This window comes from Pan troglodytes, chromosome 19 (assembly GCF_028858775.2).
Source record: "Pan troglodytes isolate AG18354 chromosome 19, NHGRI_mPanTro3-v2.0_pri, whole genome shotgun sequence".
Classification (NCBI taxonomy): Eukaryota; Metazoa; Chordata; class Mammalia; order Primates; family Hominidae; genus Pan; species Pan troglodytes.
The window spans coordinates 72,093,854-72,120,902 of NC_072417.2; the positions used below are offsets into that span (position 1 = coordinate 72,093,854).

The 27,049-nt window shown below is 41.4% G+C and overlaps 2 protein-coding genes across 47 annotated transcripts in view; one reads left to right on the forward strand and one right to left on the reverse strand.

Moving 5' to 3' along the window:
* The window catches only part of PPM1E (protein phosphatase, Mg2+/Mn2+ dependent 1E), a 224,403-nt gene extending 211,611 nt beyond the window's left edge, over positions 1–12,792 (forward strand). Inside the window, exons 6-7 of the mRNA XM_016930836.4 lie at positions 454–547; positions 7,605–12,792. Coding sequence (XP_016786325.1) covers positions 454–547; positions 7,605–8,662 — 1,152 coding nt within the window. The 3' untranslated portion in view covers positions 8,663–12,792. The remainder of the gene's footprint in view (positions 1–453; positions 548–7,604) is intronic.
* The window catches only part of TRIM37 (tripartite motif containing 37), a 123,924-nt gene continuing 107,144 nt past the window's right edge, over positions 10,270–27,049 (reverse strand). For 15 of the 46 annotated variants that reach the window (XM_063799063.1, XM_063799055.1, XM_063799054.1 and 12 more), the window contains one exon: positions 25,724–26,981. In XM_063799063.1, the coding sequence (XP_063655133.1) occupies positions 26,899–26,981 (83 nt within the window). In that variant the 3' untranslated portion in view covers positions 25,724–26,898. Of the gene's footprint in view, positions 10,540–15,483; positions 15,673–24,425; positions 24,616–25,723; positions 26,982–27,049 lie in introns of those variants that run through there. The other 31 variants (XM_063799049.1, XM_063799047.1, XM_063799072.1 and 28 more) reach the window with 4 other exon arrangements.

Sequence of the window (27,049 nt, forward strand, 5' to 3'; positions counted from 1 at the left end):
TTCGCTCTGTTGCCCAGGCTGGAGTGCAATGGTGTGATCTTGGCTCACTGCAACCTCCGCCTCCTGGGTTCAAGCGATTCTCCTGCCTCAGCCTCCCGAGTAGCTGGGATTACAGGCATGTGCCACCACGCCCAGCTAATTTTTCTATTTTTAGTAGAGACGGGGTTTCACCATGTTGGCCAGGCTGGTCTTGAACTCCTGACTTCAGGTGATCTGCCTGCTTCGGCCTCCCAAAGTGCTGGGATTACAGGCGTGAGCCACCGCGCCCGGCCAGGATTCACTTAATTATTACAATTATTGCTATCACATCAGCAACTGTGCCCACCCTCCAATGGAGAAACAAAGAGAACCTTTTCATGAGCTGATGAGTATTATATCTGTTGTTTACTGTTAAAGTAAATGAATAAATCCTGAATCCAGTTATTTGCTTCTTTTTATTGCATTGCTGTTTAGGATGAAAAGCAGAGAATTGAGGCCCTTGGAGGTTGCGTAGTCTGGTTTGGTGCCTGGAGGGTGAATGGAAGTCTGTCGGTTTCCAGAGCTATTGGTAGGAAAAACAAATTTTTGTTTCTCCAAACTGTCCTCTTCTAGCTCATTCTCCTGTATCAACTCTGATACAGGGAACCTGAGATGATAATTTATGTTACCAGAATGCTTATTATTCTTTAAAATAATAATTGGATAACGTCTCTTTTAATTGTTTGATTTAGTTAAACCTGTACATTTATATACTTAAATTCCATTATTGAAAGAGAACTGCCAGGCTCAGTGGCTCATGCCTGTAATCCCAACACTTTGGGAGGCCGAGGCGGGTGTATCACGAGGTCAGGAGTTCAAGACCAGCCTGGCCAACATAGTGAAACCCCATCTCTATTAAAAATACAAAAAATTAGCCAGGCGTGGTGGCGGGCGCCTGTAATCCCAGCTACTTGGGAGGCTGAGGCAGGAATATTGCTTGAACCTGGGAAGCAGAGGTTGCAGCTAGTGGAGATCGCGCCATTGCACGCCAGCCTGGGTGACAGTGTGAGACTGTCTCAAAAAAAAAAAAAAGAGAACCATATCAAGAAATGCAGAATTTTCTAGTTTCTATACATTTAAATTTTTATGGAAGCCTTTAATCAGTACACAAATCTGCTTCAAACCACAGTGGTTGGGGCAGGCACAGTGGCTCACGCCTGTAATCCCAGCACTTTGGGAGGCTGAAGAGGGTTTGAGCCCAGGAGTTAAAGACCAGCCTGGGCAACATAGTAAGACTTCATCTCTTAAAAAAACAAAAAACAAAAAAAACAAAGGCCAGGCGCAGTGGGTCACGCCTGTAATCCCAGCACTTTGGGAGGCTGAGGTGGGCAGATCATGAGGTCAGGAGATGGAGACCATCCTGGCTAACACAATGAATCCCCGTCTCTACTAAAAATATAAAAAATTAGCTGGGTGTTGTGGCACACGTCTGTAGTCCCAGCTACTTGGGAGGTTGAGGCAGGAGAATCACTTGAATCTGGGAGGCGGAGGTTGCAGTGAGTCGAGATCGCGCCACTGCGCTCCAGGCTGGGCAACAGAGCGAGACTCCATCTCAAAAAAAAAAAAAAAAAAAAGGCTGGGCGTAGTGGCTTGTGCCTGTAGTCCTAGTACACAGGAGGCTGAGGTGGAAGGATTGCTTGAGTCCAGGAGTTTGAGGCTGCAGTGAGCCAAGATTGTGCCACTGCACTCCAGCCTGGGCCAAGGGAGTGAGATCCTGTCTTAAAACAAAAACAAAAAATCATAGTGTTTCTCATTTCATTGCATTTTGGGTCAAATCAGTATTTTCCAGAGAATGGAAGCCTTTCTCCGTATTTTATCCACATTCATTTTGTTTATGCCTCTAAATTATTTCCATGAATTTTAAAATGACATAAATAACAGAATAAGTTGATAGGAAAAGCATTGTGCTTTTTATATGAAAACTACTTTCTGTATGTGGAATACAGTCACCTGTCAGATAACCCTGGAGTTTCAAAGAACCCTATATCCCTGGGACTTAAATTTTTCAAAAGAAGGGAAAGTCAATGAAACTCGGTCTAAAACGTAGAGATTAAACAGCTAAGTTGGCTGGACAAAATACAAGGGTATAAGTTCAAAGAATTAAGCTATTTCTTTGTCTCACTTTGGGCCCTGGGTTTATTATTTTAGGCTTCATGGCTTAGCTTCACTTCCTGTTTTTTTAAAAAAGAATAAATCAATATGTATATCTATATGGGTGATATGTACATTACATGTATACTGCAGTTTTTAATCTCTGCTTCCCTAAAGAAATGAAGTAATTAGACATGGTTGGAATTCACATCTAGTCTCAAAATTTAGTTAACAAACAATTACCAAAAAATTCCAGAACATGAAGAAAATCTGAAAGGATTTAGCTTTCACCACTGATTTGAGTTCCTCCCACTCTTTGGGAAGGTGCTAGCAAGCTGTGAAGTGGCCCAAATATGAGTAGAAAGCTGAAAGAGAAATAGCTAAAAGAGTCTACAAATACCTCCTGAAAAATTGAGAGTTGGCTTGACCTTAGACTGGAGGGAATTATTAGGAACTCTAGAATAAGGCCAAAAAGGGGAAATGTCTCATTTCTAAAATATACCCTTATATGGAATTATTATTATTATTATTGGTGGGGAAAAGTCTTTATCATGCACATTGTAAGTTTAGCAGGACCCACTACCCATCAAATGCTACCCTTGACTGAAAATCACCGAACCAGAGGACTATACTATCTGTGGAACCAATTTACGTTAATGATCATTATATGAGTGCTTGAGTGGCCAGTGAATTAGGTGGACAACTCAAACCAAACACCTATTTCTCCTGATCTGACCTTTGTCAGAGGATTGAGGATCATCTTTAATGCTTGTTACAGAACTAACTTAATAGAGAATACCAGCCTCTTCTTCTAAAAGGGAAAACCAAAGTAGGGAAGAATGTCCCTTAATAAGTGACAATCTCAGAGAAAAGGCTGGGTATGGCAGCCAGCACTGTGGAAGGCCAAGGGGGGAGGAATGCTTAAGCCCAGGATTTTGAGACCAACCTGGGCAACATAGTGATACCTCATCTCTATTTTAATAATAAAAAATAAACAATCTAAGAGTGGATAAGGGAGACTTCATACATAGAGTGACTTTTGAGTTGAATGTGGAGGATAATGTGCTGGGAAGGAAATCCCTACATAGGTAGAGGGAAATATAAATACACAGGGGTTTGAAAGGGCATGGCATGTTTTAGGAAAAGCAACAAGTACAGGAGGTTAGAGCAGAGATGGGAGTGGTAGATTAGCAGTGTTGGTGCCAGATTGCAAAGGGCCTTATGTGCGAGGCTAAGTAGTCTGGACTTTACCAGGTGAATACGCAGAGGGGCCACAGGGTCAGATTTGTATTTATAAAGATATTTGTATGGAAGCTGGGCTAGAGTAGAAAGAGCCTGGCTGGGAGACATTCATACAGTTTGTTACAGAGATGAGGAGAGCTAAAAAGGGATATGGAGGAGGGTATCAACTGATGAGATGGATTGGTAGGTGGGAAAACCTACTAATCAACAAACAATCTGGCACTGGAAATAGGCAGTAACATAAAGGAGCAAGTGTAGATTTAGTTTCTTGGGCAGTTTGATGGTGAAGGGGAGAAAGGAAATAGTGTGGTGGCTTAAGGCAAAAGCTGATTCAGGAAAGGGTTCCTTTTTATTGTTTCTATTTTTAGGATGAGGAGATTTTAGATTTGAGCATGTTTGTAGGACAAGGAAGAGAGCAAGTAGAGGAGAAATTGAAGACGAGAGAGTAGAGAAGCCAGAGCAGCACAGGCTCACTGTTAGGATGGGAAAAGGACACTGCTTACCCTGAGAAAATGGTAGCTGATATGGGAGAATCTCTACAGATTAAACAAACAGTGCGTGTGTGGCAAGGGTGGGAGGGGAATTGAGAAAATTCAAGCCTGATCAACTTGTCTTTGAAGTAGGAAATTAGGCCATTTACCAAAATCCAGTAGCTTAAGTGGATGAGGGAGTTGAAGAATTTGAGAAAGAATTGGAAACCACATGGAATAAAATAGGGGGCTGCAAAAGGACAAGAAAAAGGACTCCTGGGCAGAGTTCAGCTCTACTCAGGAAAGAAATGATACTTATAAAAATGAAAAGGTTTTCAACAGTTTCTCCCCATGAGCCCTTCAGATGTATGATCCAAAGTTGACAGAGGCATGATATGTTTCCTAACATATGGAGAGAAGAGGTTGAAGACAAAAGGATGTTGCCATTTCTACCATGAAATGGATATTCATGCCCTCCTACCAAATTTGGGGGCGAAATGTCATGAATTTGACACCCAACAGTAGAGCAGGTGAAAAGCCAGAACTTTGGCAGCATTTTCTCTGTACAAATCTTTGTATGTTCTGTTCCAAACTAACAGTTGCAGCAGTCTTTTAATTGAAGCACTAAAACAAGATTTTTGGGAACAGTGTGACTCAGATCACATTTATTTTTAGAGGTGGAATTCAAAAAATAATAATGATGATAATCATATAGTCAGGTAGAGTAGGGGATGGGAACTTTAGTAAATTGGTGAAGGACACTGAATCCCATATTGGATTTTACTTATTTATTTATTTTTAAATATCTTTTAAATTTTTGCATTTTCTGCTTAAATAGATTGAGTTTTAATGAGCTCTAACAGGCTATGGAGGCACCTTAGCATATACGTGAAGTTGATTAAATCAAAAGCATGCTTGGGAAAGATGGTTTTGACTCCTGTAAGAAATAATGAATGAGGGCTGGGCGCGGTGGCTCACGCCTAGAATCCCAGCACTTTGAGAGGCCCAGGTGGGTAGATCACAAGGTCAGGAGTTCAAGACCAGCCTGACTAACATGGTGAAACCCTGTCTCTACTAAAAACACAAAAATTAGCTGGGCATTGTAGTGCGTGCCTGTAATCCCAGCTACTTGGGAGGCTGAGGCAGGAGAATTGCTTGAATCCGGGAGGTGGAGGTTGCAATGAGCTGAGATCACACCACTGCACTCCAGTCTGGGCGACAGAGCGAGACTCTGTCTCAAAAAAGAAAAAAAAGAAATAATGAATGAATGAATGGAGAAGAGCCTAGATATGAGTAAGATGAGAGGGTGTGTTTGTGAATGGAAGGAGTAAAATGAACATTTATAATGTCGAAGACTAATTTCTTACCTAATAGATATACTAACTCAGGTAATTATATTAATTATTTGTTGCTCTGTGTATCTAATCATGCAACCTGCTAGATAGGGCATGTGCCCACATTGGTTCTAGCAGAGTTATCCATAGGGTTCCTAATGAGCTTTCTAGCCTATCTGAGGATTAAACAGGGATGTAAAATGTTGGAAAGAAACTTTTTTTTATTTGAGACAGAGTCTCCCTCTGTCATCCAGGCTGGAGTGCAGTGGTGCAATCTGGGCTCACTGCAACCTCTGCCTCCTGGGTTCAAACAATTCTCCTGCCTCAGCCTCTTGAGTAGCTGGGACTTCACATGCACGCCACCAGGCCCGGCTAATTTTTGTATTTTTAGTAGAGACAAGGTTTCACCATGATGGCCAGGCTGGCTTCGTACTCCTGACCTCAAGTATCCTCCCGCCTTGGCCTCCCAAAGTGCTGGGATTACAGGCATGAGCCACTGCGCCTGGCCAACTTTCTTGTGTCAAAGAGAACCTATAACAGATACTAGAAATAATGAATATATAGTCAGATTACTCAAGTGAGTTTATCTTCATTTTAATATTCCCTGAGTCAAAAAGTTCAGTTTTAGTGCAATGGAAAGGATAGTAATTGATGAGAGTTGTGTAGGTGACAAGTAGAAGAGCTAGCATTTGGACCCAGGCAGTCTGACACTAGTGCTGGTGTCCTTAACCACTAAGCAATATGCCACTGCTATACAGTAAAGCCCTTTGTAAATATCTGGAGTTTATTTCTTGTTTTTATAATACTATGTAATGATGATTTATGATACCCTATTCTAGGAATTATTGCTCAGTACCCTGTGTGTGGTTTTGTTTTTATTTTTTTGTAAAGAAGTGAATGAGAGGCCAGATGCGGTGGCTCATGCCTGTTATCCCAGCACTTTGGGAGGCCGACACAGGCAGATTATCAGAGGTCAGGAGTTCGACGCCAGCCTGGCCAATATGGTGAAACCCCATCTCTAATAAAAATATAAAAATTAGCCAGGTGTGGTGGCGTACGCCTATAATCCCAGCTACTCCGGAGGCTGAGGCAGGAGAATTGCTGGAACCTGGGAGGCTGAGGCTGCAGTGACCCGAGATTGTGCCACTGCACTCCAGCCTGGGCGACAAAAAATAAAAATAAAAATAAAAATAAAAAAGTGAATTGAGAGTCCCTTGTTGTAGTCATAAGCTATTTGGTTACCTCATAGGCTAAGGACCCTTTTGCTGCACTCTCACAAGGTACCTAAAGGAATGTAATCAGTGTAAACAATGAATGGATTTGGAAGTGCTCTGGATCTGAAAGCCCTAAATGATCAATTATCTCAGTAGTCTGGTGATAGAAACCTAGTTTAGTGTGGTCCCAAGGTCTGCAGTCTCGCTCCTACCCCAAGCACCCTACTCTCCAACTGTACATTACTCCCTAACAGTTGCCTCTGCCTTTGCTTATCCTGTTCCCTCAATTGAGGCAACTTCTCTGCCTGGTGATAACTAACTTACCCTTCAGGACCAGCTCAGATGTCATTCTGAGAGAGGACGAAGCTAAGCAAGAAAAGGAAGAGAGAAAGGCCCAGAAAGACCTTGGGTTCTCACAGTTGTTAATAAGTGGGGAAATGCACAATAACAATAAAGACAGAAGTGGGGCGATGAGCAGAGCCATATGAAGAATATAGCAGTCTCTAAATATAAGAGAAAAATGGCCATACATTTTGTCTGTTCTCTAGAAGTTACAGGTAAAGCACCACTAAAAAATAGAAAGCCAAGTGGGTTGGGAGTCAAGAAAAGTGCATTCAGCTCCCATGTGTGAGGCCTTGGGTCAGCCACATAACTCCTCCTGGCTTAAGGGAGTTAGACTTGATTTATAAAATCTCGTGTAACTCAAACCTTCCTTCGTGCTCGCAGCATGAAGCTATTTATTGATTTCTAAACTAGAACAAAAATTATTTAATGAAGAGAATGATCAGAGCTTTGGTTTGCTTCTTTCAATGTGGACTTGTTTTCAAATTTCAATTAAATCAAAACCACCTGCAAAAGAACAGATCTACTGAATCAACCATGTCTTCCTACACAGTGTACTGAATTTTTCAGTACAGCAACAAACTTTTAGATCTGACATTGTTGTTACACTCAGCTAAGCCTAAATCATAGCCAGAGGTGCAGATTCAGAGTCTAAGCTAGGTAAGGACTTATGCCCAGTAACTAGCAATTATTTAACTGGGAGTAAGGAGTAAGCAGATCTGATTACCAGAGAATTTAAGTATTTTGTCAAAAACTATTTTATAAATTCTTTCCAGTCAAGTCAGTTCACAATCCAGTAAGCTGTGATCAGAGTCATGGCATTGGTCATAAACGTTCTTAGCATGCAAGGTAAAATAAAGGCTAATGATGCCCCTACACTCTGCTTCCCGCAGGAGATGCTGAACATAAGCCATATATCTGTGGGGATGCAGATTCTGCCTCCACTGTTCTGGATGGGACCGAAGACTACCTCATTCTGGCCTGTGATGGCTTCTATGACACCGTGAACCCTGATGAGGCAGTGAAAGTTGTGTCCGACCACCTGAAAGAGAATAACGGAGACAGCAGCATGGTTGCCCACAAATTAGTGGCATCAGCTCGTGATGCTGGGTCAAGTGATAACATCACGGTTATTGTGGTATTCCTGAGGGACATGAACAAAGCTGTAAATGTTAGTGAGGAATCAGATTGGACAGAGAACTCTTTTCAAGGAGGGCAAGAAGATGGTGGGGATGATAAGGAGAATCATGGAGAGTGCAAACGCCCTTGGCCTCAGCACCAGTGCTCAGCACCAGCCGACCTAGGCTATGATGGGCGTGTGGATTCATTCACTGATAGAACTAGCCTGAGCCCAGGGTCCCAAATCAACGTGCTGGAAGACCCAGGCTACCTAGATCTCACACAAATAGAAGCAAGCAAACCTCACAGTGCCCAGTTTTTGCTACCAGTTGAGATGTTTGGTCCTGGTGCACCAAAGAAAGCAAATCTTATTAATGAGTTAATGATGGAGAAAAAATCAGTTCAGTCATCATTGCCTGAATGGAGTGGTGCTGGAGAGTTCCCCACTGCTTTCAATTTGGGTTCAACAGGGGAGCAGATATACAGAATGCAGAGCTTGTCTCCTGTCTGTTCAGGGTTGGAAAATGAACAGTTCAAATCCCCGGGAAACAGAGTTTCTAGATTGTCTCATTTACACCACCACTACTCAAAGAAGTGGCACAGATTCAGGTTTAATCCAAAGTTTTATTCATTTCTCTCTGCTCAAGAGCCTTCCCACAAAATAGGCACTAGCCTGTCCTCACTTACTGGAAGTGGGAAGAGAAATAGGATAAGAAGTTCTCTGCCATGGAGGCAAAATAGTTGGAAAGGGTACAGTGAAAACATGAGGAAGCTCAGAAAGACTCATGATATTCCATGCCCAGATCTTCCTTGGAGCTATAAAATAGAATAATTTTTCTTTCAAGTAGGTTAGCTAGCTCTCCCCCAATAAAAATACCACTATCAGAGTAGAAACAAGGTAGACATTTCTAAAACATATGTGCTTCATTATGAATCCATGGATGGCTCAATTCTTAAATGTAAATAGATCTCTAGGAAACTCAAAGTACAGTGTTTTCAATCTAAAAAGAAGTATTGGCAGTTTCACTTGCAAAATTACACAGCTGGTCCCTGTGATGTGTCTCGACACCGATACACAACCCCCTTCCCGCCATCCTTCATGTCACTAGATACACAACCCCCTTCCCACCATCCCTTCAGTCACTAGTGGAAGCTTTCAAGTTAGTTATTTCAGTCAGGATATACAGTGTTGAAATCTCAATGCAGTTGAAATCTGGTCTGATGTGCCTATCTGTGGAAAATTTAATGCTGAATTACATTTGGTTGGGAAATGTCCCTCAAAATCCTGGGCACTATGAAGGAACCCCCTGCCCCCTCACCTTTTTGGGTAGGTAAAAGACTAAAAGCCATATGGATTTTAACTGATAACAATGAAAGTGGTAAATCAGTGTAAAAGTGTCATATTCTCAGACTTGTGAGGCGGTTTATAGTCAGAAAGATTTACGGATTTTTTTCCTGTAACATAAAAGATTGTGAACTTTTTTTAATTAAAAAATATTTCCTAGGGCTGTAGTTATTTGGGAGTTTCATAACCTGTTATGGTGCTTTTGGTGGAATTTTTATTATTTAGCATTTTAGGAGACCGCTGTCAACTGGTTTTAATCTATGATGCTAATGTGTTTTCCACTGTACCCTCATCTCAGGAATAAAACTGCTTTAACGGAGATGATGTCAGGTACAAATACACTACAGAGTCAAAATACCATTTACAAAGAAAATCAAAAGCATTTCTATATTTTGTCTTTTTTTAGTTCAGACAGCAAAGGCATGTACTACTATAAAATACAAAGTGATTTTAGAGAATGAAAAATGCTACTTTTATCTTCTCTAAAATTATTTCCCCCAAGGTAGTGAAGTAATTGGAATGAAGGCGGCTGAAAGTATTGCCTAAAGTGAGCCCAGAGGCCACCGAGAATGCAGATTACTGACAGCCAGGTCTGTTTAGTTGTAATTGGAAGACACATCAGTGTCCTGCTTACATGTAGCTTCAGACTGCAGAGACAGGACGTGTGCTTTTCATTTCAATATTTAGTTATATTTGATATTTTGAAACTGTCTGCTTTTTGCTATTTCTGCAGTTTCAAGTTAGAAGCATGTTGTCAACTAAAGACAACAAACTATCAGATTCATTCATTCAGTGAAGCAGCCTCTGATTCTCTAAAAGTCACGAATGTCTTGGTGTTACCCTCCCCTAGTCAACCGCAGACCAGCCCGGCCAATGCCTATGGGTGGCCCCTTTGGAGTGCTCACTAACAAGGGTGAGTGCTCTCGCTAAGAAGTGTCCCCCGCCTAATCATGTGTTTATAGGATAGTACACGTTCCCCAGGCCCATAACAGAGGACTAAAATCTCTGAATTTTAAAGACACAGATGACTGGCATATTTTGGGTACCAGTATAGCTATATCAAATAGACAAAAACAGCTTCACTTTAGCAATGATCAGATTGTTAATCTACAGATTTTATTTTTTAAAATTTGGATGTAAGTAGAGACTTTCAGTATTTGTTTTCTCTTGATTTTGAAGTCATTTCTTCTCACGTCTGTGACAAATGGTTGAAAAGGAGTCAACATGGCCCCAACTATAGCGCCGGAACCTTTTCATCATTCTGAGGCTTTGCCCCACACATGGTCCTCACTCATATCTGTCACTTTCTGAAGCCTAGATCTTGTTAACCCATCAGGTGCAGTGTCAGTTTCAAATCAAATTATCTAAGAAAACAAGAAAACAAAGGCAGCAGACTATTGGTACACATTATAGTCCAAAGTGCTTAGCGAAGTAAAAAAAAAGCTTTTTAAAATTTCTATTTTTGTCTATTGGTAATGTTTTTGATCAGAATAAAGAAGGTAAAGGGAAAAAGTTACTACACATGCTAGGCTTTCTCAGTGGGGAAAAATGGCTGGATAAAACTGGGACAAACACAGACCCATCTTTAAGGGTCTGGATTTTGTAGGTCCGACTACACAGCAGTGTTAACTCATTTCTCATGCCATTAGCTCTCTACAAAATAAAGCAAAGTAGTTCTAGTGTGGTCGTTATAAACCAATATTGTGAAAAATAGCAACTATTCATTTGTTCACAACATGCGTATTTATAGAGTAGTTAGGTACCATTTGTAAGGTAAATCCTTTAAAATTCTATAATACATACTAAAATAGTAGTTATTGGTCTGATATATGCTGCTCTTGGTTCTATAAACTAGATAAAAGCAGTGCTTTGTGAAATGCAGTGTTCTCTCTTAACGCCACTGGTGATAGGAAGTAGTTCCCTTCAGTTCAAATCCTGTGCCCTTATTTGCTGCTTGCTGACGTAAGCAATAAGTAACCCTCTAACTAATGGTATCTACATATTTCTGTAACTTGTATTTAATGATGGTGTACCTGGTGATTGTAAAAATATTAGACAGATATAAAAGTATCTATATAATATCTATAAACTGTTAATGCTGAGGTATAGTCTGTGAATTATGTGTTTTGTATTTTTATTCATTGTGTAATTTAGTGGTGGTGAAAGTTCTACACTCAATCCTTAAAGAGTGGCAGTATCCCTTTTTCAATTTAACATGGTCTGCATCAGTCTGTTTGCCTGCTAAACAAGTTAGAATAGGAAATAGTAAAATAAATCCAAACAAGAGTGTAGTACTGGTTAGGGAAACAAACTTCAGGTCACCAACTGAAGTCATTACAAACTCCTTGTACATTCACTGTGAGTTTCAAAGGGAGTCAGTCCCTAATTTAAAGGTTTCCTTTGTTCACTTTCTAGATGTGTACTTTTGAGGGACATGAGGTTAGGCAACATTACAGCAACACACACTGGGGCTATTAATCCCATTTAGGTCTGTACTAAAGAGGATGGGTAGAAACACATATGTATATACCTTTTCTTTACCTAGAAGTGCCATCCATTGTCCTTGAATTATGATGATTAAAGTTACTGTTGCATTTAGGAGGCTCCTTGAAAGTAACACCTTTTCCAAGGACAATGGCAACAATGTCAATGTCAACACTGAGTCTAATTTTGACCACATTTATAGTGGTATAGTGTCAATACTGCATTTTCATGACAACCACACTCCACTGTTGAAACACTGTGCCAGTGAGAAGTGCAACATCCAGATGAAAATGATGCATGGCCAAGTTCAGTGTTTACAGATAAAACTGCTGTGGTTCAAGTACTTCCTTCCCCATCAAATCCTTGATAAGGCTTTGTGGGAAAATGATCTAAATTATTGTTTTAATTTTTAAACCTAATTTATTCACTCAGTGAACATTCTTACCTAAGCAAGGCTATAAAAGGGAATACTACAGTTTTGTCCACACTTTAATTTGAGACCATTTTTCTTTGAATCGTAAGTTAGCAAAAGAAATTTTTTTCACCTTTGAAAATCACGTGATGTTAAAGGACAAATGCCCACTCTTCTATTCTGATCTGCAAATAGCTTAAATGTCTCTTGCAAAACAAAGTAAGATACCGCCAGTATTATAACACAATGATTTTCCAGACAAATGGTATGGTGTTGAAAAATAACTGTTACTTCTTAAAGCAGCATTTTATCTTCTATTTTGAAGACTATTTATTGTAATAATTAGAAAACATGAAATAGGACAGGGAACTCCAGACTGACACAGCAGTTGTTTTTGAAAAGGAAATAAACTTTGATGAATTAGATAATCCAGATACATCATTGTAAACTCTTACTCTAGGTGCTCTTTGGTGAGAGACAGGCTTTGTTCTCTTGTTCATAACATTGCTCTGCAAAGAATTCTCTATGGAGTGAAGCGAATGAAGTGAATTATTTCTTACCAAATAAATTTATCAATTTACAAATCTGCTCTACATCTCACTTTTGAGTTCAGTTGTAGTCATGAGTGATCCTTCATATTTTATTAAAAGTGTTCATTCAGGTAAGGTGTATGTTGAAATTTTGCCAATTATCTTAATAAAACCCGGCAATTTAAAAACCACTAGTCATTTGTCTTTTTATTTAAAGCAAAGGTAAGTTATTTACTGTTTAAATTTGTGCAGATTTCTTCAGAACTGGAAAATAAAATCCTGAGATGGACGTTAAGTTTGGAAGCTTGGAACATTTAAAAAGAAGATTTGCTCAATGCTGCTGTAACATTATTTTACCCCAGAAGAGAGGTATTTAGCCTTATACATGTTCTCTTCATTAGCTGAACTGCGAGGAGAGGGAGCGGTGTTACAATCCTAAAAGAAAAGAACCGGACCTGCCAAGGACTAAGCGGTGGTCATCAAATCTCCCAACTACTTCATTCTTAGAACTCTGCATCTAACCAAGCTTTCCCCTTTCGCTTAGCCTCTTTGAGTTTCAAGCTAGAAGAAAGTAAGGAAATCATCAGATGAGCTGTGGTGGAAAGCCTCCCAAGGACTGCTGATAAGTGAGTAAAAGGAGAGAGAGACAAAAAGGACAATGTGGGGGAGGGAAGTCACTTACGACACCTGCATCTGAAGGGAGGGAACTGACCTTCCAAACGAGTCAACCTTGTCAATACACTGCACTGTTCTCCTGCCTACCAGTAAGGAAGGCCTTTACAATTAATTTTACATAGTTTCAAAAATCTTCAACTCCTAATTCCCTAAATTCATTCAGTCCTTGGCATGACTTTATATAGAACCAAATGAACAACTGAGAAAAAAAAGGTGAAGTTTTGAAAGAAGGACATATTTGAAGGGGTTTACTGAAGCAGGGAATGACAGAAAAGGAACATTTTGATTAATAAGTGTTACACTTGAAAAAATTCCCTAAAATATAGTATTACTTAGATCAAAAGGAACACCTCTTTCTGAAGGAGCAGCACACAGCAAGACAGAAGGGAACCACTAGGTACAGTAAAATCATTTGAACATCATAGAAATTTACCCAAGTTACCAAATTATCAGAAACAACTGTCTGTACTGACAAGCTGCATAACTGAGCATTCCCCCCGACACCCGCCCCCTGTTGCTGTCAGTGTGCATCATTTCCTTTCCTTCTTTTGAGATGGAGTTTCATTCTGTCACCCAGGCCGGAGTGCAGTGACGTGATCTTGGCTCACCACAACCTCTGCCTCCCAGGTTCAAGCGATTTTCCTGCCTCAATCTCCCAAGTAGCTGGGATTACAGGCGCCCGCCACCACACCCAGCTCATTTTTTTATTAGTAGAGACGGGGTTTCACCATGTTGGCCAGGCTGGTCTCGAACTCCTGACCTCAGATGATCCACCCTCCCACCTCGGCCTCCCTAAGTGCATCATTTTCTTTTTGATTGCAAGTTTCCATCTGTCTTTTTTTTTTTTTTTCTTTTTTGAGACAAGAGTCCTGCTGTGTCACCCTGGCTGGAGTGCAGTGGTGCAATCTCGGCTCACTGCAACCTCTGCCTCCCAGGTTCAAGCAATTCTTGTGCCTCAGCCTCCCAGGATGCTGGGATTACAGGCGTCGGCCACCACGCCTGGCTTTTGTGTTTTTAGTAGAGACGGGGTTTTGCCATGTTGGCCAGACTGGTCTTGAACACCTGACCTCAAGTGATCTGCCTGCCTTGGCCTCCCCAAGTGCTGGGATTTACAGGTGTGAGACACCACGCCCGGCCCCATCTGTCATCTTAACAGCAATTAGTAAAGAACACTTTTTCTATTGTGCTTTAGGGAACCTCCTTTTGCTTGGCCTAGGAATAACCTTATGGAAGATCCCTTATTTACATTTAAAACAAGTCACATTCTTTTCTGAGAGCCCCAACTGTTGAATATGTTTAGTAAGAAGCGCTCTTCCCTGGGCAGTTGGTTAAGCCTGCCTCTTATGCTGAGCTGTAGGATGCTGCCCCAGTCACGCAACCTCCAGATGAAGTGTGTCCTCTCCTCATTGTGCAAACAAGGGCCCTCACACACAGGTTCTATTTGATTTTTATAATCTTGCTTTAGGACCAGGGAAACAAATGTGAAAAACTGTCAAGAATGATACACATTTGGGGAAACCATTTTCCAAATGAGTAACTGGAGTTTAACTAAAGATGATGAAAAAGTTGTCCCTGCTAGTCATCACATTGAGTAGTATGACAGCTACAGGATTAGGGGTGGCCAATTAAGCCAAATCGAGTTGCTACGGGCTCACTAGGTCAAATGAAACCCAGTGGGAGGTGAGCCTATGCAGCAGCCTTTCCCAAATGCACACCAGGAGACACTGACTGACCTGAAGCTCTCGGGCAAGGACTCTGGCCAGCAGGGTCTGCAGAGCAGGAATGGAAGGGAGACTCCCGGTCAACATGCCAGCCAGAGAAAAGGATTTTAGAAAGAGAGCAGCCCGTACTACTGATGTCCCAAACTACACTGTAGCTAATCTTACCATTTGCTCTTAAGCATCCCTAAGCAGAGTTCTAAAACTTCTATAAATCTAGACTATGAAGGCATGTATTGGTAGATGTGAGAATGAGAGGTAGAATGAGGAGAAATCTAAAAATATTACCACATAAAAATTCAAATGAATATGCAAAAAAGAAAATAGCTCTTGGGGTTTTCTATTTCCCAAATTTTTCTAATCTTATCACCTTCATAATTCAAACATTAAAAAAATTAGATTAAAAAATTAAAAATGGCTCATTTTCTGAATTCTCGTTTTAGGATTAATTACACTCATGTTTTACATTCAATAAAATGTGTATTTTACCTATATACATTTTTAAATCACAGCACTTCCAGCTTCCACTCCGGGATGTAGGGGTAGAAGGAGCATTTCTTCTACTCTTACAATGCAAACGAGCCAGATGAACTATCAATTAGGACATTTTTTTCAAATCCATTGGAAAGCTGAGGTTGCAGAGTAACCAAATGGCACCAAATGGAGAGGGGCAGTTGCCTGCAAGGGGAGAGAAGACATGAGCACTAGTTTCGTAGGGTCGTTGTAAACAGACACTGGAAAGAACAGGCTAGCTAAAAGTGATGATTGGTGAATGCAGAATATGGGCTGCAGGAGTGTTAAGACCCGGGGGCCTGCAGAAACTAGGGGAGTCGCCCTATCTTGCAGGCTTTTTCTTTACAATCTCTACCAGGGGCTCAGAAAATACTGTAAAGAGCCCTAAGAAGTGTCAGCTGTGACACACACCCAGGGGAGTATACAGCAGCATTGGGCATGGGTAAAGGGACTTACCATACCCTTTCTCTCATCTCACAGAACAAAAGCACCCTATGAAGGAAAAGGAGCACAAATACTGTTGCCGTCTGGACACTGGTGAAAAGTCACTGCAGCAGAGAGAAGGGACTATGGAAGAAAAGCCCCATCCCAGAGGAGGGGGCAGAAATATCACTGGGCCCACAATTAGCTGGGAAGGGGCAAGTAAACAGAGACCCTCCCAAACCTAGGGACACAGTGCCTAAAACTGCAACCTAATCCAAGAACGCCAGCCCCTCCCCAGCCCCCGTTACACTTCAAGAAACAGCAGAGTATTTCCAGGAAGAGGACAGCAGAGCAACGGAAGCACAAAGAGAGACCCTCTTGGAGACCCAGCACAAAGCTTCTGAGCCTGGAAACTCAGGGTCAGAAACACAGTGCTCTGGTATCCAACACCAATCAGAAATACAAGGTATCATCACAGGAACTCGAGACCACTAAGGATAATCATAGCAAATCCAATCTTGAACCAAGCACAACTCCTAACTACTATTAGATTGGCATAAAAGTAATTTTGGTTCTTGCCATTAAAAAATGCGAAAACCACAATTACTTTTCCACCAGCCATAATATATTAATTCAACCTCTGCCAACAAAGGTCTTAGCAGCAGGAAAGGCCTCCTTACTTTCAGGTGTAAAAACTATTCACCAAAGTATCTTGTCCTATGTGAGATGTGTTGCTATTAACAAAATATAGAGTCATATGAAAAGCCAAGAAGAAAACATTCTGAAGACATGAAACATTCATCAGAACCAGACTCAGATAACAGAGATTTTGGAAGTGAGAGAGAATTTTAAATAATTATTGTTTTGAGAGGCCAAGGTGGGAGGATTGCCTGAGGTCATGAGTTCGAGACCAGCCTGGTCAACATGGCGAAACCCCGTCTCTACTAAAAATACAAAAATCAGCCAGGCGTGGTGGTGCACACCTGTAGTCCCAGCTACTCAGGAGGCTGAGGCAGGAGAATCGCTTGAACCTTGGAGGTGGAGGTTGCAGTGAGCTGAGATTGCACCACTGCACTCCAGCCTGGGTGACAGAGCGAGACTCTCTCAAAAAAATAAAAAAATAAAAATTATGTTTACTATGTCAAGAAAAATGGTGGATACTATGCAAGATCATATGGGTGATTACAGCAAATCGATGGAACCTATAATTAAATATTAATAGAAATGTAAGACATGAAAAATGCCATAACAGAGATGATGAATGCCTTCAGTTGGCTAATCAGTAGGCTCTAAACTGCTGAAAAGAAAATCAGTAAAACTTGAAGATAAGTTAACAAAAATTACCTTAACTGAAACACAACAGAAAAAAATGAAGGGAAAACAAAATCAACCCAGAACGTAATATACAAAAGCTGTGGGACAGTATCTGTGTAAAATATGCACAACTAGAATCCTAGAAGGAGAAGAGAAAGATAATGGGCAGAAGAAATATTCGAAGAGATAATGGCTTAGAGTTTTCCAAAACTAATGACAGACACAAAACCACAGATACAAGAAACTCAGAGAACATCAAGCAAAGCTAGGTGAGGTGGGTCACACCTGTAACCCCAGCACTTTGGTTGGCTGAGGTGGGAGGATAGCTTAAACTTAGGAGTTCAAGACCAGCCTGGGCAATGCAGTGAGAGCCCCTCTGAAAAAAAAAAATTAGCTGGACATGGTGTGTGGCTTGTAGTCCCAGCTACTCAGGAGGCTGAGGTGGGAGGATTGCTTGAGCCCAGGAGGGTTGAGGCTGCAGTAAGCTGTGATCATGCCACTGCTCTCCAGCCTGGGTGACAGAGCAAGACCTTGTCTCAAAAAAAAAAAAAAAAAAAAGGCTAGGCATGGTAGCTCACACCTGTAATCCCAGCACTTTAGGAGGCCGAGGCAAGCAGATCACTTGAGGCCAGGAGCTTGAAACCAGCCTGGAAAACATGGAGAAACCCTATCTCTACTAAAAACACAAAAATTAGCTAAGCATGGTGGTGCACGCCTGTAATCCCAGCTACTAGGGAGGCTGAGACACAAGAATCGTGTGAACCTTGGAGATGGAGGTTGTAGTGAGCTGAGATCGAGCCACTGCACTCCAGCCCAGGTGACAGAGCGGGACTCTTGTCTCAAAAGAAAAAAAAAAAAAAAATCAAGGCTGGGCCCAGTGGCTCATACCTGTAATTCCAGCACTTTGGGAGGCTGAGGCAGGTGGATCACAAGGTCAGGAGTTCAAGACCAGCCTGATCAACCTGGTGAAACCCTGTCTCTACTAAACATACAAAAATTAGCTGGGTGTGGTGGTGCGTGCCTGTAATCCCAGCTACTCAGGAGGGTGAGGCAGGAGAATCACTTGAACCCGGGAGGCAGAGGTTGCAGTGAGTCGAGATCATGCCACTGCACTCCAGCCTGGGCAACAGAGCGAAACTCTGTCTCAAAAAAAAAAAAAAAAAGAAAAGGAAAAGAAAAAGAAAAAAAAAAAATCAGAGCACACCAAGCAAGGTAAATACCAACCACACCACACCTAAGAAAAAGAAGTTTCCTGGCCAGGCACGGTGGCTCACGGCTGTAATCCCAGCACTTTGGGAGGCTGAGGTGGGCAGATCACCAGGTCAGGAGTTCAAGACCAGCCTGGCTAACATGGTGAAACCCCATTTCTACTAAAAATTTAAAAAATGAGCTAGGTGTGGTGGCGCACGCCTGTAATCCCAGCTACTCAGGAGGCTGAGGCAGAAGAATCATTTAAACCCAGGAGGCGGAGGTTGCAGTGAGCTGAGATCGCAGTATTGCACTCCAGCCTGGGCAACAAGAGTGAAACTCTGTCTCAAAAAAAAAAAAAAAGAAAAAAGAAAAAAGTTTCCTCCTAGTTGGTTACACTGGTGAATTCTACTAAACAGTTAAAGAATAAGGCCAGGCAGGGTGGCTCATGCCTGTAATCCCAGCAATTTGGGAGGCGAAGGTGGGTGGATCACATGAGGTCAGGAGTTTGAGACCAGCCTGGCCAACATGGTAAAACCTTGTCTCTACTAAAAATACAAAAATTAGCTGCGCGTGGTGGCAGGTGCCTGTAATCCCAGCTACTCGGAAGGCCGAGACAGGAGAGTTGCTTCGACCTGGGAGGTGGAGGTTCCAGTGAGCCGAGATAAAAAAAAAAAGTAATAATAAATAAATACCACCAATTCTACACCCTCTTTTCCAGAAAATAGAACACTCATTTTATGAGGTCAGCATTACTCTGACACCAAATCAGATGAAGACAGAAAATTTCAGACCAGGATCCCTCTGAATATAGATGGAAAAGTTCTGGCAAAATATTAGCAAAACAAATATCATTACACACCTATTAGAATGGCTAAAAAATGGCTGGTTAGCTCAGTTGGTTAGAAGAAAAACCAAAAAGAATGGCTAAAAAACTTCTGGCAGTGCCAAATATTTGTGAGATGCCACTGGAACTCTCATGTGCTACTGATGGGAATGCAGAATGGTATGTCACTGTGGAGGTTGGGCAGCGTCTCAGTAAAGACTCTACTTACCATATGACTCAGTGCAATGAGTGCTGACACCAACTACCTAGAGTTAGGTCAAACTCTACAGGTTATGGGCAAAGTCTTCCACAAGACTGCCCTCATTCCAGACACAAGCTCCAAGTTCCGGGATCCTGAGGCCACCCTCACTTCTGACCAGCTGATTACAAATTTGGGCGTATTTGCTATCCTACTCATGTTTAATAATTGACTAGAACAACTCACAGAACTCAGAAATGCACTTATGATCAGAGTTTCATTATGACAAAAGGTTACAAATAAAGCCAGCTAAAGGGAGAGATACATAGGGTGAGGCCTGGGAGAGTCCCAAATGTGAAGGCCCCTTGACTTCAGGACAACTTACTCTCCAGGCATATATATATATATAAATACAGAGTACTGTCAACCAGGGAAACTCACTCAAGCTTTAGTGTCCAGTTTTGAGACGGAGTTTCACTCTTTTTGCCCAGGCTGGAGTGCGATGGCACAATCTCGGTTCACAGCAACCTCCACCTCCCGGGTTCAAGTGATTCTTCTGCCTCAGTCTCCCAAGTAGTTGGGATTACAGGCATGCACCACCACGCCTGGATAATTTTGTATTTTTAGTAAAATAGGGTTTCTCCATGTTGGTCCAGCTGGTCTTGAACTCCCGACCTCAGGTAATCTGCCTTCCTCGGCCTCCCAAAGTGCTGGGATTACAGGCGTGAGCCACTGTGCCCGGCAGGTGTCCAGATTTTTTACTGGAACTTCCTTATGTAGGCATAACAATCATTGGCAATGAGTTGAACTGGGCTATCACATGGTTCAGAGCTCCAACTGTCTAATGACACCCACAGCATTTCTGGTGTAGCCAGCCCCGATCCTGAGTCATCTCATTAGCATACACTAGCAAGGCCCACCATAAATAACTCCTAACACTTGAGGAATGCCAAGGATTTAGAGGGCACTTCCCAGGAACTAGGACAAAGGCCAGACAAATTCTCTATTGCACACCCAGCAATCCTGTCCCTAGGCATATATGGTTTGGCTGTGTCCCCACCCAAATCTCATCTTGAATTCCCACATATCATGGGAGGGACCCAGTGGGAGGTAATTGAATCATGGGGGCAAGACTTTCCTGTGCTGTTCTTGTAATACTGAGTAAGTCTCATGAGATCTGATGGTTTTATAAGGGGGAGTTTCCCTGCACAAGCTCTCGTCTGCCACCATATGAGATGTGCCTTTTACCTTTTGCCATGATTGTGAGGCCTCCCCAGCCACGTGGAACTGTAAGTCCAATAAACCTCTTTCTTTTGTAAAATGCCCAGTCTCGGGTATATCTTTATCAGCAGCATGAAAAGAGACTAATACAGCATGTAACACTCTAGAGAATAAAAGCTTACGCTCACACAAAAATCTGTACCCAAATGTTTACAAGAGTCTAATCACCCTAAACTAGAAATAACCCAAATGGGCAAATGAATGAACAGTGGTATATCCACATAGTGGACTACTACTGCTCAGCAATAAAAAAGAAGGAAGTGCTGATTCACACAAGATGAGTGAAACTTAACTGCACTTTGCGAAGCGAGAGGTCGAACTGTGATCCTGTTTACATGACTCTAGAAAAGCAAAAACCAAAAGGGCAGAGAACAGATCAGATCAGATCAGATCAGTGGTAGCCAGGAGTTGTGGGGAAGTGGGGTGGTTACCTATAAAGGGCCAGCACAGGGGAATCTTGGGGGTGACTGAAATGTTCTGTATAGTATTGTGGTGGCGGATACAAGACATTTGTTGAAACCCACAGAACTGTATGCCAGAAAGACTGAATTTTAATGTATGTAAATTTACAAATTAACCAGGATATGTGGGGGAGGACAGAATGTAGACCATAACAGATGAACCTGTTACACCAACGAAGCACAAAATCACAATGAAGGGAATGGGAAAGAAAAGAACTAATGTAATTTTGAATCTAAGGACCTAAATATCTTTGGAAAAAATGTTATGACACGATACTGAAAAGCTAAAGACTAAAAGAACTGTATACAAGCACTGTATTTTAGGTGGTAAATCTTGTTTTTTGTAGGGCATAGCCTGGAATCCACAGGAGGCCAACGGTTCTGAAGCTACTTGTATATTAGGGTTGAACAAGTACATACATATATTGTAGCTAATGAGAGCTAGGCTTCTGTCAGAGAAAGGCATTATAAATAAGAGGGAAGGCCAGAATGAGGCCTCTGGAGCTGAACTGTTACCAATATAGACTCACAGTCATAGTGACACACACACACAGATATGTACAGAAATACACATAAGTGTGTGTATTTGCATGAGTAACTATACAGTCAGCCCTCTATTATCTTTGGTTTCTGCATCCATGGAGTCAACCAACAATAGACAGAATTTATTTTTAAAAAATAATAAAAAATATAGCACAATAATTTACATAGCATTTACATTGTATTAGGTATTACAGGTAATCCAGAGATGATTTAAAGTATCCGGGAGATCAGGTGTGGTGGCTCACACCTGTAGTCCCAGCTACCTGAGAGGCTGAGGTGGGAGGATTGCTTGAGCCTAAGACTTCATAGCTGCAGTGAGCTATGCACAACTGCACCCTAGCCTGGGCAACAGAATGAGACCCTGTCTCAAAACCCAAAACAAAGTATCCAGGAGGATGTGCACAGGTTATATGCAAACACTATACCGTTTTATATAGGGGACTTGAGCATCTGTGGACTTTGGTATCCACAGGGAGTCTTGGAACCAATTCCTCACAGATGCTAAGGAACAGCTGTCTATATACATTTTCTTTCTTTCTTTCTTTCTTTTTGAGACAGAGTTTCGCTCTTGTTGCCCAGGCTGGAGTGCAAATGGCACGATCTCGGCTCACTGCAACCTCCGCCTCACGGGTTTAAGCGATTCTCCTGCCTCAGCCTCCCGAGTAGCTGGGATTACAGGCATGCGCCATCACACCCAGCTAATTTTGTATTTTTAGTAGAGATGGGGTTTCTCCATGTTGGTCAGGTTGGTCTCGAACTCCCGACCTCAGGTGATCCGCCTGCCTCGGCCTCCCAAAGTACTGGGATTACAGGCGTGAGCCACTGTGCCCGGCCATACATTTTCTTTTTTTTGAGACAGTGTCTCACTCTGTCACGCAGGCTGAAGTGCAGTGGCACGATTTTGGCTCACTGCAACTTCTACCTCCCAAGCTCAAGTGATCCTCCCACCTCAGCCTCCCAAGTAGCCGGGACCACAGGTGTGCACCACCACACCCAGCCAATTTACATTTTCTATCTATCCACTGAGTGGGACTAGAAGCAGTGACAGTCTAATAATAATAAATATGTGGCATCCAAATCTTTGTTTCTAGATAGCATTCTCCAATAAAAAGAACCATGGTTCCTCAGGAAGTGGTTAATTCCATGGCTGGGGTAGGCATCTTGTGATGTCAGAAAGCAAAGAAATGCTTAAAAAAAAAAAAAAAAAAAAAGAAGAATGAGACATATGAAAAGGGCACAGGAGCCAATCTGGAAAAGTTTCCAATGGCTAAAACTAGAACAAGCCAAGCTACAAAATATTAACAGTATTGAGTCATAACTCAAAAACAAAATAAATATCCATCATATATAGATATATAAAGTAGCTGATATAAATAAGTAGCTGAAATTACAAAAATGGGGAAGAAGGGACTTTTCCTCACAGCATTCTAACAAAAAACATAGAAGAAATTAGTGAATTAGAAAAGTACCATTAAAACATTACAGTAATAATTCCCATAGGCAAGATCGACTACTAGGTGCTAAAATTCGTAAGCAAGAGTTTTGGCTGGGCGCAGTGGCACATGCCTCTATCGCAGCACTTTTGGAGGCTGAGACGGGAGGGTCACTTGAACCCAAGAACTCAAGAACTCCATCTCTATAAAAAATACAAAAATTATCCCGGTGTGACTGCGCATGCCTGTAGTCCCAGCTACTTAGGAGGCTGAAGTGGGAGGATCGCTTAAGCCCAGGGGGTTGAGGCTGTATGAGCCAACATCGCACCACTACAGCATGGGTAACAAAGCCAGACCCTGTCTTCCAAAAAAAAAAATAATAATTAATAGAAATAAGGTATCTGCATTGTTTCAAAGTATCTGCCCCAAATATTTAGTAATTACAAAGGGGGAAAACGTAAATCTATAGTAGGAAATCCTCACAGACACCATCTTAACCAAGTAATCTCAAGGTTAAGTTCACCAATAAAAAAGTATCAACATCAGGGCTGGGCGGGCACAGTGGCTCATGCTTCTAATCCAGCACTTTGGGAGGCCGAGGCGGGTGGATCACTTGATGTCAGAGTTCAAGACCAGCCTGGCCAACATGGTGAAACCCCATCTCTACTAAAATACAAAAATTAGCCGGGCATGGTGGTGCGTGCCTGTAATCCCAACTATTTGGGAGGCTGAAGCAGGAGAATGGCTTGAATCAGGGAGGCAGAGGTTGCAGTCAGCTGAGATCATGCCACTGCACTCCAGCCTGGCCGACAGAGTGAGATCCTGTCTCAAAAAAAAAAAAAAAAAAAAAAAAAATCAGTATCAGGCCAGCATCGCACCTGCAATCTAGCCTGCAATCAACCTACCACTTTGGGAGGCTGAGGCAGGGGGATCGCTTTGAGCTCAGGAGTTGGAGGCCAGCCTGGCGTGAAACCCCATCTCCACAAAAAATAGAAAAATTAGCCAGGTGTGTTGGTGGACACCTACTCAGGAGGCTTAGGTGGGAGGATCACTTGAGCCTGGGAAGCAGAGGCTGCAGTGAGCCAAGCTGGTGCCACTGCATTCTAGCCTGAGCAACAGAGTGAGACTCCATCAAAAAAAAAAATACAAGTATATATATGTGTGTGTGTGTGTGTGTATGTATATATATGTATATTTATATATCAACATCATATCCCCCCTGATGTGATGCACTAAGGGCCTTCCCAATAATGCATAACCTCAATTTAATATAGGAAAGCATCTGACAAACCCAAAGAAGAAGAACATTTAATAAAATAACACATCCTCTTCAAAAATATCAAGGTCATGAAAGCAAGGAAAGGCGGAAGAGCTGTCGTATACTGAAGGATCCTGAGGAAACATGGTAACAAAATACAATGTGGGATCCTAGACCAGATCCTAGAACAGAAAAAGAACATTTGTGAAATAACTGGTGCAATCTGAACAAATTCTGTAGTTTGGTAAACAATATTGCAACCAGGATTAACTTCTTAGTTTTGATCATTGTTCTGTGATTATGTAAGGCATTAACAAAAGGAGAAGCTGGGCAGAGGGTATACGGAAACTCTTGCACAATTTTTGCAACTCTTTCGCAAACCTGAAATTATCTCAAAATTAAAAGCTAAAAAAAAAGAATAATCTTTAGGTTTTAAATTATTAGGTATCAGAATGTTGGGTTTGCTGCAAGTGAGATAAAGTGGAAAAGGCACTAGACCAGCAGTTCACCCCATCCCTGCCAGTGGTTTTGAACCTGAAGAGAATCATACAACCTCCCTGAACCTAAGGCTCCATGGCCAAACAGGTTTGATACACAACTCATCTACCTCAAAGGTTAAAGATCACTGACACAAGTAGTTAAAGTTGTCCAGAAAGGACACGTTCACAGACAACACAAGCATTAATGTATCTCTAGCCCTAAGAAAACTCTATTCAGGAGAGATTTTCCAGGAATGAACTTGAGATAAAATACTAAATACAGAAGCAAGGTAACAGCAGACTGTTCTTCAGCAAAAAAGGAAAGGTTACAAAAATAAAAATAAAAAAACATGCTGAGGGCTCTATCAGGGTACAGAAAGAGCAAGAAAGTAGGACAAGCAGAGAGTGGAGCAACTGGTTCTTCTCCTGTGCCTCTTCCTTCCCTCTCTGCTACCTAAAATTTAGCATAGCAGACTACATCAAGGAAGAGGGAAAACAGCGGTGTTCCCGACATCACCAAAGAACTCAGAGCAGCTTTAGTATATAAGATGGCTTGGAAACGAGGGGGAAACTACTTTCCTGTCCTAAAAGCGAACAGGTCTGAACTAAAAGCTATCATCTCTGAAGAAATCTTTTGGCCTTTCAGGTTTATTCTAATTTTAGAATGACTGGGATCGATGCTAGGCATCACTCCTCGCCATTAGACTAAACACAAACTAATCAAATGTTTGGATCTTCTCTACACTACTAATGAGGCAATGAGTAGAAAAAAGGGGTTTCTGGTCCCAATTTAATAAACAGCAGAGGCATATTTTCTCAAGTTGATTTTATTAACAAAAAGTGCAAACTATTTTGAACAAAAGTAAACTATGAGTCACAGCATTCAGCAAGACATCAGACACGGAAGAGTGAACAATATTCACTAAGTAAAATACAGCAGATGAGATGTCTCTCACATGTATATTTAATTATTCATGCTTTTTCAATAGTCTCTTAGTCAACTTTCAGTGTAATTTCCACAAATATATAGCAGCTCAAACACAAATGCAGGAGCACAATGGCAAAGTTTGGCAACTGTTTTGGGCTAATTATGAGTATGAAAGAAAACCTTATATCACAGTTTCACGTTCATGTAAGCCACTGTGCAACATGAATGAATCTTTAAATGTGTTGACACTGAAATCAATGTACAACTAATGAAAATAAAGAAGAAAAGGGGGCTTTAAAATATTTGTTGCACTACAGTCGTATAGTAAGAGGCAGAAAAAAATGAAAGAATTTTAAATAATCTTACATGTGTCTACAGGACCAGGAACGTAATGAATCCATGTTAACTTAATTTCATTTAAAATTACATTTGTAGAAGTCACACAACAGAAAGATACCATGCGGTTAAACAGTGTGCCTGTACTTGAACAAGTGAGAGAAGATACATACTCCAAAAAGGAGATTCAGTCTAGTGTTACTTCAGTTATTCACATAGTGTCTACAGGGCAGAATCTCTTCAAAAGCAGTTTTCTGTTCACTAATCTACAGGCACTAATGGAACTGTAATTAAAACCCCAAATATAAAGATGATTATTTAAACACAACTAAGCTCTAGCCAAAGACAGTAGAGCACCAATGCCGGGCGGGTTACTGACGGCATGCAGGGCCTGGAGGTACATTTTCTGGCAGTTAACCAGCCTTCTGCTGTAGTAGACAAACTGCCTTTTGTGAATGTACAAATTTGCTAAATTAATAGAGAACGACATTGTTATTTCCTTACATTACAAAGAACTCTTCCCATACTGTTTTTCCCATGTACTACTGCTGTCTTAGACTAAACTGTGCCACCTTCCAACAGTTTCCAAATTACTATTTCAGGTCGAGATAATGAAAAAATAAGACCAAATCTGATTATCTGACTGATGACAAATTTGAGCACCAACTACAGCAAAATTCAGGGTCAAGGTAGCTTGCAAGTCAGTTCTCTTGATTTGGCAATTACCTTCCACTATTTTCATCTGTATTGAAGCTGAGATCTTCAGGGCCTATTTGTTCACCATCAGGAAAACTGGAATGTGTATCTATGATTAAAAAATAAATAAAAAATTTAAAATTTAAAAGCATATAACAAGGGCAGTATTTTCCTTCC